Genomic DNA, 16,363 nt, shown 5'->3' with positions numbered 1-16,363 from the left:
GCTTATATGGCAGAGTAGTATCTTATCATCACTATAGCCCTCACCCAAAAGGGGGCAGTATAGTAGACGGCGATCGCTTCTAAACACAGAAGAGGCGCGAATATAGTCCGACGTAACGCAAGCGAGCGCGCGCGCGCACGCTGCGTTGCGTTGGTGAAAACAGCTCCGTCTATAGTTCGACGCACTGCAGCGGCCAATGCAACCGGCGGCTGCCAGCGTGCCCCGACGGGCCCGGCGGCTGCCAGCGTGCCCCGACGGGCCCGGCGCAGATTTGGCTCCTGCTCCAATTGCGCGCCGGCGCCGCCGACCGCGTCGACCCACAATGCATCGCGCGGAGAAAAATGGCGGATGCCAGCGCGAGCGGCGTGAGTGGCGCGAGCTGCCCAACCATCGAAACCGAGCCGGATATCGTTGTGGAACGCTTTATTGAAGCCATAAAACAACACCCCTGTGTATACGACACAAAACGACTCGATTTCAGAGACAACCAGCGAAAAGAGAACGCTTGTCTGTTTGCCGTAGTTCTTGCACAAGCTGGTGGTACTCGCCTGTGGTTTTCCGCTGGGCGATAATCTTTCGCACATACATTGAGCGCCTGCGCTTTCGCTGCAAGCGGTGGACTAGTAACACGAGAGCAAGTTTCTGTCGCGCGGATAACACCCTAGCCATATTTCGTATAGTAGCCGCAATGGCGTGAATGGAGCGAAACGGATGAGGCGACGCAGAAAAAGGCGCGAACGGAATTCAAACTACCCGCCGGTCGACGATCGGCGCGCGAGTCGGCGGTCGTTCTGCGCATGCTCCGAAGCGGCGCGCGGCGTCTGCACGCATCGAAGTTTAGAGGGGGTGGCGCCCCGGCCGGCGCAGCGAAACCGGCGTAGCCCGACAGACTGCGAGCGACGCTCGCCCGCGCGCTGAACCCGTCGGACTCTAAACGCGCCTCTCGCTAAGCGTAACAGAGCGCTACGTTACAGGCAGCCATCACCTTGGTGTCGGAACTTCCCTTCCGACAGCGTCACTCCTCAGGTAGGCAGCAATTCTCCTTCCATCTCTGTTTTAGTGGCGTATTGAAACCACTCACAGATTCTCATGGCAGTTCTAAAGAATCGACTAATGTTCAGGATCCAACTTGTCATCGCCAAAAATGTCAACTATAATGGTGTTTTTCTAGAAATTTCTTTCTGCTTTGAGAGTATAAGGTGTTTCGCTTGCTTCGATAAACTGTGCTCAGATAAAACTCCGGTATTTCGATTTCCCCGCCTTTCGGGAGGTTGTCATAGCACTAATAGCACAGATATAGGTAATGATATGGAGCCATAAAAATGACTTTAGGTTCGCCTCCTATATGCTGAAGATTATACAACCTTAATTGAAGCTTGCGAGAACCGGCTAAACGCCTACAAGGCATGGTACCATCTGTGCCGGTAGCAAGTGCAAAATAGCATGCGGTGGAAAACTACATCATTTGGGCACACGTTGACGCCGTTTGGTCGCAAGCTAGTAAGGTAGCACTGCAGTGCCAGCCGCGATTATGGCGTAGTATTGCATAACTACTATGGATGAAGGCGTCCATAATCATGCATCTACTCCCGATGAGGAGGAATATCGATGAGAAGTGCATGCTCCTTGACTGTTGCAGGGAAACATTGGCCCACGACAGCTCACAGAGAGATGGCGTCCAAACGAGGGCCCGAGTACCAGATTGTGGATGGACTAAAGTATGCCCTCCCGTATATGCCAGAGAATGTGCGCAGTGCCCGCGCCTACGTGCCACAGGACGACGACCTGGTGATGGTGTCGTACCTCAAATGTGGAAATAACTGGCTGCAGCAAATCATTCTGCTTATTCTCCACGGGTAAGCACGATGTAGGCAATGGAGTTCACTCTGCTCTTTGCTTTCTTTCTCTATTGTTTCAGGCAGTGAAGCTGCTTTTCTTTCATTTTTCGCAAGCATTTGTGCTACAAACAGAAGTCTTCTCAACCTTGATCCCTTGATATCCTGTAAAACGCGGTGGTGTTTAACTTGAGCTTTTCTGCAGGAGAGTGACTTCCATTGGTTCATCGGCTAAAGTATTAAGCCCAGAAATGGTTTGTTATTTATTTATTTATTTATTTATTTATTTATTTATTTATTTATTTATTTATTGTACCCTCAGGGCCAGAAGGCATTATCGAGGGGTGTGGGGATACATCAAAAAATTCGCCCTAAAGAGCAACAACAAGGAGGAGAGAAAACGAAATAAACCAGAAATACATATTAAGTGCAAACATAGGAAGGCAATGGCTTTAGAAATGCAGTCGGGATACACTAAAACAGTGCGTTAACGGTGAAAGGCAAATTTTATGCTGTAATAAACAAATACATACCCAGAGAGAACCATTAATGACTGTTAGAATTGTTAGAGTATCAGAAATATATGCGATGCCGTGCGGAAGGGGATTCCAGCTTAAACAAGTTCTGGGTATAAATGAGTCGTGAAAAAACTTAGTGCGACAAGATGGGATTCCAACTTTATTTCGGTGATCAGTGCGTGCTGATATGTAACATGGTCTTGATAGTAACCTTTCTTTGAGAAAGCTGCTGTGGTAAATTTTATGACAAAGACACAATGAAGCTATTGATCTGCTGTGGAAAAGAAGTGGTTGGGACAAACTTGATTTCATGGCGCTTACACTGCTTGTTCGGTGATAAGTCGAAAGAATAAAACGGCAAGCGTGGTTCTGCGCTGCTTCCAAGTCTGAAACGAGTGAATCGATGCCAGGGCTCCAGACAGATGCAGCGTATTCCAACTTGGACCGTACCAATGTTTTATAAAGTAATAATTTTATTGAACTAGATGAACATGAGAAATTTCTGCGAAGATACCCCAGCACGCGACCAGCTTTATTTATTATGTATTCAACATGAGTTTTCCAAGACAGGTTGCAAGAAGCGTAAACACGAATATATTTATAAGAGGACATGGTTTCTAGAGACATGTTGTTAATGTGATAAGTAGAAGGGGCATGGGAGAGACGAGGAGTACGTACATGCTTACACATTTATTAATGTTTGGTTGCATGTTCTAAGTACAACACCAGTCAAGAACCTTGTTAATGTCGGACTAAAGACAAGGGACATCATCATCGTCTTTAATTTCGCAGTAAATAACACAATCGTCGGCAAATAGATTAATTGAAGAAGAAATGTTGGCCGGTAAGTCATTTATATAGATCAGAAACAGGAGGGGCCCAAGAACAGACCCGTGAGGCATGCCGGAACGGACAGACAAAGAATGTGAGTTTATAGTGTTCGCTTGTACGAATTGTGAATGGTTAGAAACAACGCATTGTAGCCATGCAAAGACATTAGGCTCTATATGAGGATTGCTTAATTTAAGAAAGAGAAGCTCATAATAAACCGTGTCAAACGCTTTCGAAAAGTCTAAACATATGCAGTCTGCCTGAGACCCGTGGTCAGGAAGGCAATAAAGGTCATGTGTGAAACATATTAGCTCAGTTTCGCATGAAAAAGACTTACGGAAACCATGCTTGGCCACGCTGAAAAAGGAGTTAGATTCTAAAAGGGAGGTAAGATGAGAGTATATGACGTGTTCCGTGATCTTTAATAAAATACTAGTGAGCGATATAGGTCAGAAGTTATCAGGAGAATGTTTATTTCCGGACTTCTGCAGTGGAATAACCTTCCCAATTTTCCGATCATTGGGAATACAACCTGTTACAAGAGAGTGTTCAAAAAGTTTAGTAAGAATTACGGAAGACGTGGCTTGTTCTTACCTAATATGGAGTGAGCGTCGCTCTATAGAGAACACACATTGAGAAAAAGAAACGTCCCCTCTGAGGAAACGTCGCTGTTGCCACTTATCAAATAAGCAGCCTCGAACGGCCCCTTCGCTCTCACCAGCAACTTGAACGCATGCTAGTCATATGCGCTCTGCATGACATCTATAGGCCTCTGAGCAAACCTACTTCTGTTTTGCGTGCCCAGGGGAGAAAGCGCCAGCAACTACGCAGAGTTTCACCGATGGTGTCCTTACCCCGAGCTGACGGGAGTTCGCTATGTCAACGAGATGCAGCCGCCACGTTTTTGGAAGACGCACTTTCCATACGACCACCAACTACAGAACCCCAAGGCCAAGTTCATTTACCTGACCCGCAATCCGCTAGACGTCTGCGTGTCTTTCTACTACTACGCGCGGAGCGGCGGCTTGGCTTTTGGCTTCCCGGACGGGAACTTCGACGATTTTGTCCATGCCTTTGCCAGCGGGGAAGTGGAACGAGGAGATTACATCGATCATGTGCTCTCCTGGTATCGGCATCGAGAAGACAAGAACGTATTCTTCCTCACATACGAGCAGCTCAAGCAGGATTTCAGGAACACAGTCCTAGCTCTGGCGGGTTTCATGGGTGAAAAGTATCGCAGCGCTCTCGAGAACGACCAAGATTTTTACCGAAAGGTAGTTGAAAAAAGCAGCTTGGATTTCATGTCCAAACTCTGCTCTATTCAACCGGAGGCCATTGAGAGACTAACAGAAAAAGATAGGCCCTTTATAGAAGCCGCTCATCGTTACAATGAGTTCAAGGGCGAGAAAGGAAAGGGGCCTGTACTTGTGAGGAAAGGAGTTATTGGTGACTGGAAAACCCACTTCACGCAGAGTCATCTGGACTTACTTCGCGAATGGATCGAGAAGAAGCAGGCAGCTGGGGTAATTCGCGAACTCTGGGGACACTTGGACTTGGGTGGAATTGTGTGAGTAAAGAAATATTTGGCTTGGCTGGCCAGGTGTTTCACCTTTGAGGAGCGGAATTCTGTGTTTGTGGCACTCAACGCAGGACGCCTCCACCAGGCCTCTGACTTATTTATAGGAAGGTTTCACTTTCTACGGAGCCAAATGGTAGCATTTTGTTTATGCAAAACACGCAAAATGCCTATTAGCTCTACAAAATGTAGCTTGGACTTAGTGTCTTTCTCACAGCTATTCTTTGGACAACAGTTCGAGTCATTTATTCTCGTAATCGCTAGGTTTCTGAATAAAATTGTACTTCGGGATTGCGGGGTTTAACGTTCCTGAAGCGATACACACGGATGCCGTTCAAGATTGCTGCAGATTAATATAAACAACCTGGTGTTTGCTTACCTGCATCGACTTCGCACAGCACACAGGTGTTGTTGAACTGGAGCGGCGACCTTATAATCTGCAACCAAACTGCTTCGCTGTTTTGTTGGTGAATGTTTGGATGAAATCACGAAATAAAATGAGGTCGACGAAGGATAATATGTAGCCGAGTAAAGCTATTTATTTGTTCGAAATCACAGCTTAGAGTGTCTAGCACCAAGCGGAGGGTAGGAAAAGTATATATACTGACGATTAAACACTAGGACCAATAGATCTCGTTTTAAGGGCCTGCAGAATTTGGTAAATAAATAAAAAATAAAAAATAATGAAGAAATGAGGTATAGAGTCGCACCAAGAGAAGTGCGCTCATACGAGAAATGGAAAAAACCTGAACTCGTGTCCTGTTGGCAAATTGACGAGAGAAAATGCTGCGGGCGATGCTAACTCGAACCGAGAACCTCGGGAAATTTCAGGATAACAGGTGGTCAGCTAAGGCATTAAAATATTTATATGGAAAGAGCGTTCACTCGCAGTGACGCAAAAGGACAAGGAAACTAACCAGTAAGTGTGCAGGCTACAAGGACGGAGAATGATGAGCTTTAAACGACAGGTAAAAAACGCAGAAGGTAAGAAACCGATTGATTAAATGGAAACAAAGCATACTACAATCAAATCCAAATCGGAAAAGGTGAACCATGATATAATTGTTCTATGATCACTCTAAAGACAGCGTACTACTCTTTAAAGCTGGATGAAAGTGTCTTAGTGTGCGAAGCTACAGGAAAAAAAAAACAAATTTAGAAGATGACACGTGTTGAATGCGTGGATAAATCTATGGATCAACTGAATACATTATACTAGTTTGCGGCGGTATCTCTCTGGATGTCAATGCAGGCTGATTCACTCGCCCTGGTGATACAGTTTTTATAGATAACAAAATCCCATGAATGAATCTGTGGTAGAGGTTCAGGATTAAAAATTCTGTTTGAAGCAAAATGGAGAATTTATAGATAGCACAGTTAGGTTTGACAGATTGCTCAAATAAATATAAAGAAAAAACGCCGAGCATGGTGGCAACCGCAACCACTCCACTTCAAAGGAGACGCTTTTATCGTCCGTCCGTCCGTCCGTCCGTCCGTCCGTCCGTCCGTCCATCCATCCATCCATCCATCCATCCATCCATCCATCCATCCATCCATCCACCCACCCACCCACCCACCCACCCACCCACCCATCCACCCACCCATCCACCCACCCACCCACCCACCCACCCATCCATCCACCCATCCATCCATCCATCCATCCATCCATCCATCCATCCATCCATCCATCCATCCATCCATCCATCCATCCATCCATCCATCCATCCATCCATCCATCCGTCCATCCGTCCGTCCGTCCGTCCGTCCGTCCGTCCGTCCGTCCGTCCGTCCGTCCATCCATCCATCCATCCGTCCATCCGTCCATCCATCCGTCCGTCCGTCCGTCCGTCCGTCCGTCCATCCATCCATCCATCCATCCATCCATCCATCCATCCATCCATCCATCCATCCAGCCATCCATCCACCAGTCCGTCCGTTCATCCACTGAGGCAGAACAGCCTGATGAATAATGAGTGCTTCGCCCTATAACAATACGTTCAAGGAGAATCAGAACATTCTGAGCACTTCACGCAGGTATTTCTGGAGTGCTTGGCTTGATCGTTGCTTGGCTTGGCCTGACGCGATTGCAGACCGGCCTGCTCAGAAAAGAATTGCTGCTATTAAAAGGCTGTTCCCGTGTCCAGTAAGGACATTCGCTTCAGAAATATTGGCCCGGCAGAAGCCATTCATTGCGAAACATGCGGTGTATGTCTGTTTTCTGGAAGAGTGGTGGAAGAGCTTAGCCAGGACACTCACCTGCAGTAAGCCAGCACGGATGCTTTTTTCATTTCCTTGTTTCGCGCTCTTATGAGGCGCTGACTGAAAAAACATTCAGTGTTTGAGCTGTGTATTGCGATTTACCGGGGTTGTCTGTATGCCTTGGCTTTCCAGAATTGGAGAAAAGGCGAAGCCTCTACCGTTGTGCCAATTCTGCCACGATTACTGAGCGTTACCACTGATACACTCACGACCTGATCTGCAGATTATGTTCAATTTTAGGTGGGCGAATCTTAGAGAACCAATCGAAAGTTCTGCGCAGCCACGGACTCTGCGAATATCTTGTCGTCTTTCCTAATTCCCCAACCTAAGCATGTAACAGAGAGACTGGAGAAAATGTGATGACAGAACAATGACACCGGTCAAAATCATGCTTACTGTAAGGCATGCAATGACTCAACTATGTCGGCAACGGTGACAAGGTCGAGTTTTTCTCTCTTTGCTCACCCTATTCTACTGCGTTACCAAGGCGGCAGAATTACTGGCGCTGAGCATTTGGAAGCGCAGGATAATTGGATGAAAGATGACAGCGACGAATATTCATTCCATAGCAAATAAAACACCATTTAAAAACTTTGCGGCCGGCGCTGCGGTGACAGCTGAATATCCTGAGGTATTGGAAGACTGGTCTGCCCTGTTAGCGCCACCGCTGGTTCGAATCTCACAGCCGTCAGTGATATGTTCCAACTTCCTTTTATACGAAGCATATTAACGTAGGTTTCGGGCCTTCGCGCGACGCCCGGCGGTGGCCACCATTGACCCTGAAGTGGGTCACGTGACATGACGTGACGTGATGACGTCACACCGGCTGCAGATGGGGCCTCATATCGCGCCGTCGGTCGCCTCCCGGCGGTGGCCACCATTGACCTTGAAGTGAGATCACATGATGTGACGTCACGTGATGACGTCACACCGGCTGCAGATGGGGCCTCATATCGCGCCGTCGGACGTCGCCCGGCGGAGGCCTCCACGCTTCGGTTCGCGCCGTCGCGCGCGACGCGGCGGCGGCGCCACCATCGCTGCATCACGTGATATGTGACGTCACGCCAGGGATGAAGCGGCGCGCGCCCGCCGTCGCGTCAGTCTCTGTGTCCGCAACCGCGCCAGCGTCTTGGCGCCGGGCGTGTATGCGGTCAAGATGCCTCGAAACGCTGAGGACGTTAATAATAGGAATGCAAAACGAAGGCTGCAGCGTGCTGCGGAAACCGATGAAGAACGCGAAGAATAAGTGACGTGCAAACCAAGAGTCATGCATTTACGGACCATAAGAGTGTGTTTGTCGGGCTGCAAAGAATAAAGTACGACGATTAACCTAAAACCACGTCTCCGTTACTTAGACACTGAGGCAGCTGCTTAACATGCTTCGCATCCACTGGGCTTAACCTTGATAAGCCTCCAATTTTTGGGGGGGCAGGATAGTGTTGGGAAGAAACAATTCTGGATATTTGGCATAGGTTCTTCGTCATACTCAGCTTCTTATTCCGACTCAGGTGCGCCGATGTTGAAGGTCAATGCTCGCCTTACTTCGCCAAGAATAAACACTAAGAGCGTTTTCTGCCTAGAAAGTTTGGTACCTACTAAGGCGTTGACAAGGCACCATACTAAGGTCCATAACTGTTCGATAGATGCATTGCCCGATGCAGTGCCAGTTCATGCTCACAGCACTGCTTCATCTTACTTTTCACCGGCTGCACCAGCACTAAGGTAAGCACAAAATGGCCCTATTGATTTGTTTTATCACCCTCCCACAACCCCAAAACTACACAACCGGACCATTCATATAGCTTATAACAAGAATACTGCTGGTCCACACGCCATTTCGTAGTATTGTATACATAGGCACCTTCTAACCGGTGACGCAAATTGCGCGGCCCGTATTGGGACATCAGCGGCCAGTAGCCAAAAAGTAGAGTGTAGAAGGAGAGGTCAAAGGCAAAAAATAAAAGTTAAAGCTGAGCAAACATGCATAAGTGCGCAAATGTGAACTCAAACTAAAAAATCAAAGCGAATAAGTGAAAAGCTCCGACAAAGAGTACCACGTGGAAAGGAAAGGCCTGTTTTCTTTTTTATTTAGTTTCTTTTTCTTCCTGACGCATTAAAAGTGTCTCCGTATTTCTCAAGTAAACCCAACTATTGACATATGCATGAAAAACAGCATGGTTATAAAGGGTGCTTTGCTATTACAGGCCATCAGAGAATGAAAAAGCGAAGATTAGCGACGATTGCCACGACACAGGCTGAAATCACTAGGTTCAAAAGGCCGTGAAACATAGCTTTCCGGGCCACGTGTTTCGAACTCTTGCTCTAGAAGAGTTTTAGAACTCCTGTATCTATTTAACAGAGAGTGAAAGACATAAGCACACTCTGGTTTAGAAGACACTTTGAACTTGACAACCTTGAAAACAAGATAAGCTTTCAGGGGATGTAGACAAAATCACGACAAAACAATGGCTGCGGAACGGCTAAAGAGACGTGTGTAGCGACACTGAGAATCTTCGTTGATACGCACTGCTTTTCCAGCTCACGTGTAATCACAAGCAATCCCATTTCAGCTGAGGAAGAATTTGGCACTCATCAAAGAGTAGTCTGCACTAGAGCTACACTTTAAGCACACAATAATCATAACTACAATCAGGACTGGGCAGCCTCCGGACACACAGGGCGCGTACTTTACTCAGAGCTCGATAGCGAAAAATCGATATTGAGGGTGCGCTTACTGAAAGTTCGGAGGATTTTCATTACCTTCTTGGAAATTCTCCGCTTTCACAAATTTCTTCAAATGCCACCACTCATTAGCTGCCACATTGATTCTCCAACATTAACTACAATGTTCAATGTATGACACATGCAGCACTCTATTGTTGGTACTAAGGAAGGTGCATAAAAACGTGGTTCAACAGCAGAAATAAACATCTGTCAGCGGAAAGTTGCATCCATCATCTACTATTCCGCCGCTCTCCGCGATAGCGACTTTTAAACAGCATAAAACAACATCAAACGCGTATACGCGTTCATCATAATCTTTGCACCATGTCATCACCCAGATCACGTCGAATGGAGTACGTAGACCTCTCGCAATGATCTCTTAGTCTCTGTCCGGAGCCATTCGTGGCCACTTTATTTCAGAAAATTTCACTTACTATTCTGTTTTCCCTGCCTGACTGCCAGCCGCAATTTGTACTAGACACTGCCAGTATCAGTTTCCTATGTCAACCTGCTAATATTCAGAGGCTGGCATCGTCAAATTGGTCATTTTCTCCACAGCCTCTGGGGAATAGAGGCAAAGAGGTAAGCTAATGCAATTTATTTAAGAATTATACGAGATTCAGGGATTGCAATGGTTAAGGTCCTAGATAAAGGATGTCAAGTACTTCTACGTAAGCATTTTAAAATAATGACGAAGTCACTCCATACCAAACAAATGGAGAAAAAAGCATTTTTGAACGGAAATCAGTTTATGAACGCAATTTTCCCATGTTGTAAGATTTCACTATACCAATAAATATACCGCACATCTCCCATGGGCAGGTTTGCAGTTTTTGCGATAACGTTTTTGCTGTCGTCAAAAATGGTCCCCATTGGTTTTTTATGGGCGTCTTAACTGCTGGATGTGAGTGACGGAAACATGCTAAAAGAAAGACTTTGCTACACATCGAAAGAAATAACTATTACCTTAAAATATTTCCACAATGATACCTTACAATATTACATTATTAAAAAATTTTTTGTCCAAGAATGTTCAATATGTCAAACCCGAGACAATGCTCAGACTTCTTCTCAATGCGTGAAATGCGTGTGAAGAACCAAACATGATGTGATTGTTGGCAAGACTTCACATTTGCGCTGCCTTCACCAACATCCTTCCGTGTGTCATCCGGGGTGGTATTCTCCCGGTGTCGCCTTTTGCGACATGTCGCGTTCGCTCTTCGCTGATTGGCTCGAGCCGCGGTGACGGCGGCGTGACGACACGGACCCGCCTTCCTGCTACGTCATCGTGACGTCGCCCCAATTTACTACGCTTAGTCGAACAACGGAATGCGCTGAAGCGATTCGCGCGGGCGACGGGCTACCGTTAGCGTACGAACGCAATCGGCAGTTGCGGCTTTTGCGCCCTTGGCGTGAAAACATGGCGACGTCCTTTCAAGCGAGAGCCGCCCGCTTCAGCCAATTCAGCAGTCCTTGCGATTCCGGTCGGCATGTTTACCGGCAACTACTGGTGTTGTTACTTTTCGCTATGACTTACCTTGCTTCGACGATAAAGTTTAAGCTGCAATTCAGCCTAGTTTTTGAGATACGCTCTCGATTTTGGAGCGCGCAAGCCTAATGGGACCTCCAGCTACACTGCTCCCGTCTGCAACTGCCCGAAACGCAGCCGAAACCTAGCACAACCGTCCGGAACGAAAGAAAAATAGATTTCGAGCTTTTCCGCGGTGTTTTATAGACTTAAATGAAGTAAAGCGAGTTTATATTAAATTTGCAAATGTTTTTTTGAACATTAGACGTCATGTGATGGCAAATATTCTTGCTATAAAAGATGCGAAACTACTGCTGCTAGTGGATCAGCAGTGGTAAATTGTCGCTTCTCGGAGTTAATTAATGCACCGCAGTCGAAAGTGCCGGCGGCTTTTTCAGTTTCTTCGAGCATGTGTAAGCACTATTTTAGGCCCCTCCCATATGCGACATGTCGCAAAAGGCGACACCGGCAGAATACCACCTCCGATGCCGCCAAACAACGCTGCGTGTGCTTTACGTTAGGCGGCGTTTGTTTCCTTTCTTTAAGTAATCTTTTCTTCATTGAAAGCGTAGTGCCGCCGTGAGTGGCGTCATCATTCACTGCCCAACCCCGTGCTCTGCGGAGAAACCACAATGTTGTCACTATAACAGAAGACTTCGCAATGGCTTACCTGCAAGCTTCACACATCTGTTCTCATTATACTGGTTGAATTTGAAAATATGCTCAGTTAGGTTCTGTGACAGCTGCATGTAGGCAGCGGGACCAACTCATTTTCTGATGCGACTTACTCAAGGCTGACCAACTCCTGTTCTGATGAAGCACTGCGTTTTTTGTTTTTCCCTGGGTGGGTTTTTCTAGTAACGTTGAACGAATTCCAGAAGACCTCGTTACATGCGCGAAAAAAAAAGTTGTCTGTCTGTGGCCGGTTTCTCAAATTCACTAAGAGTACATGAACATGCATTTGAACAACAGGAAAGCCTAAGAAACAATAAGGCAAGCTTCGTCCTATAGCAATACGCTAATGGAGAGTCAGAACTTTCTGAGAATCACGCACAGTTATTTCATTAGTACTTGTCTTGATTGTTACAGCTCTCTTGACGCGATTTGGCAGCGGCCTGCTCTGAAAAGAATCAACGCTACGCAAAGGTACTGCCCGTGCCCAGTTAGAAAATTTGCTGCAAAATAGCAGGCCGAACAAAAGCTAACCATGGGTAAAAGCACTCATCTGGAAAGAACATTTTCCTGCAGTGAATTAGAGGCGGGTCATGAGAGTGATGATGATGATGACGAAAGACACAGTGGTGACAATTTAGTAGGTCAGCATCTTAACATGGCTTGAAAAGGCGAAAATAGGTGCGACCACGTGTGCAGCAGAGGCGTGTCCCCGTCGGATGCACGGTGGTGCTGTTCCATGGAACGCGCGTAATTGTTCTTGTTATCACCGCTGGTATCTCTGCGGGCCGGACATTCGTAATCCGTTGCGCAAAGTGATAAAAAGCGTGGCACGAAGGACAACGCGCAATCGAAAGTACTTTATGGCAGTCTTTCGGTTGGAGCTGATATGCTTTGCAGTCAGCTTAGGGCTTTACGAGGGTAGCAGCATGGTGTGTTTGCGTTCCCTGGAACAGCTTAGCCCGGACACTCCCCTGCACCTCTTTTTTTTTTTTCATTTCCTTACTTCGCGCTCTTATGAAGCGCTGACTGAAGAAACATTCAGCGCTTGCGCTCTGTATTAAAACTTTTATGTGTAGACTGCTAGCTTAGACTTACAGGAACTGAGGAAAAGCAAAGCCTTCACCGTGGTCCCAAGCTTACAACGATTGCTGAACGATAACAAAGATACACTCTCGACCAGATTTGCAGATTATGTTCCATTCTAGGTGGGGGAATATTGTAGGGCGAATGGAAGCGTTGTGCGCAGGCCGCAGCCCTGAGAATTTCTTGTCGTATCTGCCATTTCTTCTAGAATAGTCTTTAATAGAGAGAAAAGAAATTATCATGGCCTGAAAAGAGCACTGCTCATAATCATGCTTGCCGTACTGAAATATGTCGTCAACGGCGACACAGGCAAGCAATTCTATCTTAACTCAACCTGTCTACTAATTGTGTTACGATGGCGGCAAAACTACTGGCGCCGAGCACTTGGAAGCGCATTTGGAAGGTATCAGTTTTTGCAGATGACCTCGGGTTTTTATTTTCTGGTATGTCAAACATCGATTATATGATTCGTGTAAAGGAGGACTTTGGTGCAGTATCTGGAGCTCGGCTTAATCATTCTCTGGTTTGGTACTTGGGGATCGACACCGGCTGAATATGCTTTAATACGCCCACGTACCTTGTAGGAAATGTAGGCCCCCCCCATGTATCTTGGCATACCTTTGAGTACCTTTGGTGTTCATTTTAAGCATAGTGCACTTTACTGAAAAGACCGCGTGCAAACTCTTCAGCGCTATGCTGATTGTTTTGTTCCCCACGGTTTTATGCAATCCAAATCAGTCATGGCCAAGACTTTATAACCACCGTTTTCAGAGACTTTTTGCTGATTTCTTTGGGATTTGTCTTGTGAATCTCTGAGCAATGATAACCTTTTCAGGCCTGTAAGTGTTGGCGGCCTTGGTATAATTCACTTGTATGTCTGATATAAAAATTCAAGTTTCAAGTGCATTCTTGCAAGACAATTTAGTTCGTGTTTTACCGAACCTTACTGTGCCTTCTAATCCTTCTCATCATCCGTGTTTTGAGTCTGATGCATGAGGTGTACTTGGCTGTTTCGTTTCTACACTGAGTTCATTTTTTCACTGTCGAGGAAATGGTTATATAAGGATTTAATTTATATACTGTTGCCTCCGTCCATGTACCGCTATGTGCATTTTGCTTTACAGCGACATCACGTACTCAAAAGAGTCCGTAAAATGCATTTCTCACCGTGTGCAAACACATTCGTCTACAGGTTACACACCAGAACATTTCTTGCTAAAACATGGTTAAACAATTTGCGAATTCACCAGGCACCCTTCCCCTGTGGTCACGCTTCACCACACAACCGCCAGCTATATACTCGTGCTTCGTTACTTAGCTACGCTATATATTTCACTCTCATTTATACACCTTATTAAGCTATATTCCTATCTACGCTAAATACGCTAGAAGCCGCCGCGGTTGCTCAGTGGTTATGCCACCCGGCTGCTGGGCCAAAAGATGGAAACAAGTGGGCGCAAATCTAGCGGGGCACAGAAAAATAGAAGACGTAGGACACGCGCCGTTCACACAACTGGCTTATTGGAAAAAAAGCGCATTCGCTTAAATACAGCGACACAACAGCCAAAGTAAAAAAAACTCAAAGGTAATCCATCCTACTGCACAAAAGCAAAAACAAAAATTAAGACCCTCGCAAATATCCTCTTTCTTTTTTGTCAGCCATATCATTGGCATGCTTACACTGTTACCGTACGAGGCAATGTAGTATGCTTGCATCACCTCTCTGGTGAGTTGAAGCAGCTGACGGAACAAAACTTTTGTTTCCTAAACAAAGGTGGTGGTGGTGGTGAAAACATTTATTTGGAAGGAACAGGAGGTATGTTCGGATCAGCCCGTAAGAGAACAATCCTTACAAACACTAGGTGGAGGTCCCTAGTTTGAGACTCAGTGGCGGTGGCCGCCGCCCGGGCACGCCAGCAGTCCCTGCATTCCCGACCGTACTGAGCTACTCCAGACGACCTGTTCTTCTTATGCTGTTTAAGGTGGACGTTAAGACAGCGCCCAGTCTGGCCTATATATACTAGCCCACAGAATAAGGGAATTTGTAGACCACATCACACTGACACTGCACAAACTCCATTCTGTTTGATCCTGCAAGTGTGGAAGTCATGATTAGCTTTTTCTATCCTTTTTGCACAAGGGGGAATAACCTACTTAATCTTATGGGCGCGGAAACAGCTACATTGACACCACATTTTTTGGGACGACGTACGGCAATAGTTTAAGCACGCCATCGATATCGCTAACAAAAAAAAAATAAATAGGATATCTCCGGAGATCTTAATTTTTGTTTTTCCTTTTGCGCTGTAGAACTGACTACCCATTGGGTTTTCTTTTTTTTAGACTTGGGTTGTTGTGTGGCTGTATTCGAGAAAACGCTTATTTTTAAGAAACCAGTCGTGAAAACGGCGCGTGTCCCGTGTTGTCTGTTTCTTCGTGGCTCGTTTAGTTTGCGCCCACTTATTTTCATCATGAACGGCCTTCAACTAGCCCAACTTTCCATCTTATTGACCTGAAAGACCCGCATTCGTTACCGGCCGCGGCGGTCAAATTTCGATGGAGGCGAAATTCTAGAGGCCCTTGTGCTGTACGATGTCAGTGCACATTAAAGAACCCCAGGTGGTCAAAATTTCTAGCGCCCTTCACTACGACGCCCCTCGTAGCCTCACTCACTTTCGGGCGTTAAATCTCCACAGCACCCATCTATGTGTCTTCCTTCAGTCCTCGTCCAAGTTCGCGCTGTTCTTCAGGAAAGAAGCCAAAAACTAAATATTTTTGTCTTGAAACTCGTCAGTTCTTTCGTTGTTATCGCTCGAGTGACGACTGCTGTTGCCTGCTTAATCTATTCAGTAGAACGAAAGGTGTGAGAGGCACTGTTCTTATCAGCAGCCAAAGTGCTTCTGATAGGCATGTATGCAGATTTCCGACCACATTGTTTAAATATTGCCACGCGCCTAACGCGCCGCGCGGCCTCCGCGCTGAGTCGAAGACGACGACGAAGCGGCGGTGGGCTCTCGAGGCGCGCTTGTTCTGTTCGGTGTCCTGCAATGGCTCATTGCAGAAGTTGGTGACAATATTATCTAAGCGATCCTTTCACTCACACGATAATGAAGCTCTGCGATAAGGTGAACAAGGCCGCACACACCTCGCATATATGGCAGTGGAGTACCTTATCAGCGTCAAGCCCTCACTCAAAAAAGGAGAGTAGAGTAGACTGTGCTCGCTTCTAAACACAGAACGCGAGAGATGAGCGTATCAGAGCGCTGCGTTACAGGCAGCCATCACCTTGGTATCGGAACTTCCCTGCCGACAGCTTCACTCCTCAGGTAGGCAG

At 46.5% G+C, this 16,363-nt stretch overlaps 1 protein-coding gene across 1 annotated transcript; it reads left to right on the top strand.

Moving 5' to 3' along the window:
• The first annotated feature begins 762 nt into the window (after positions 1 to 762).
• LOC149342768 (sulfotransferase ssu-1-like) lies at positions 763 to 6,127 on the top strand. The gene is made up of 3 exons (XM_089542229.1): positions 763 to 1,026; positions 1,640 to 1,856; positions 3,990 to 6,127. The coding sequence occupies exons 2-3, from the start codon at positions 1,672 to 1,674 to the stop codon at positions 4,753 to 4,755; spliced, it is 951 nt and encodes a 316-aa protein (XP_089398355.1). The 5' UTR covers positions 763 to 1,026; positions 1,640 to 1,671; the 3' UTR covers positions 4,756 to 6,127.
• The last annotated feature ends 10,236 nt before the right edge of the window (positions 6,128 to 16,363 follow it).

Source organism: Amblyomma mixtum, chromosome 5, assembly GCF_055824585.1.
Source record: "Amblyomma mixtum isolate Tamu chromosome 5, ASM5582458v1, whole genome shotgun sequence".
Classification (NCBI taxonomy): domain Eukaryota; kingdom Metazoa; phylum Arthropoda; class Arachnida; order Ixodida; family Ixodidae; genus Amblyomma; species Amblyomma mixtum.
This window is presented reverse-complemented; position numbering and strand designations above follow the sequence as displayed.

What these genes read in the sequence shown, in the direction of transcription:
- LOC149342768 (XM_089542229.1), top strand. Translation starts at nt 1,672, where the DNA reads ATGGCGTCCAAACGAGGGCCCGAGTACCAGATTGTGGATGGACTAAAG. An exon ending in ATTCTGCTTATTCTCCACGG is followed by an intron (nt 1,857 to 3,989) that starts GTAAGCACGATG and finishes TTGCGTGCCCAG; the next exon opens with GGGAGAAAGCGCCAGCAACT.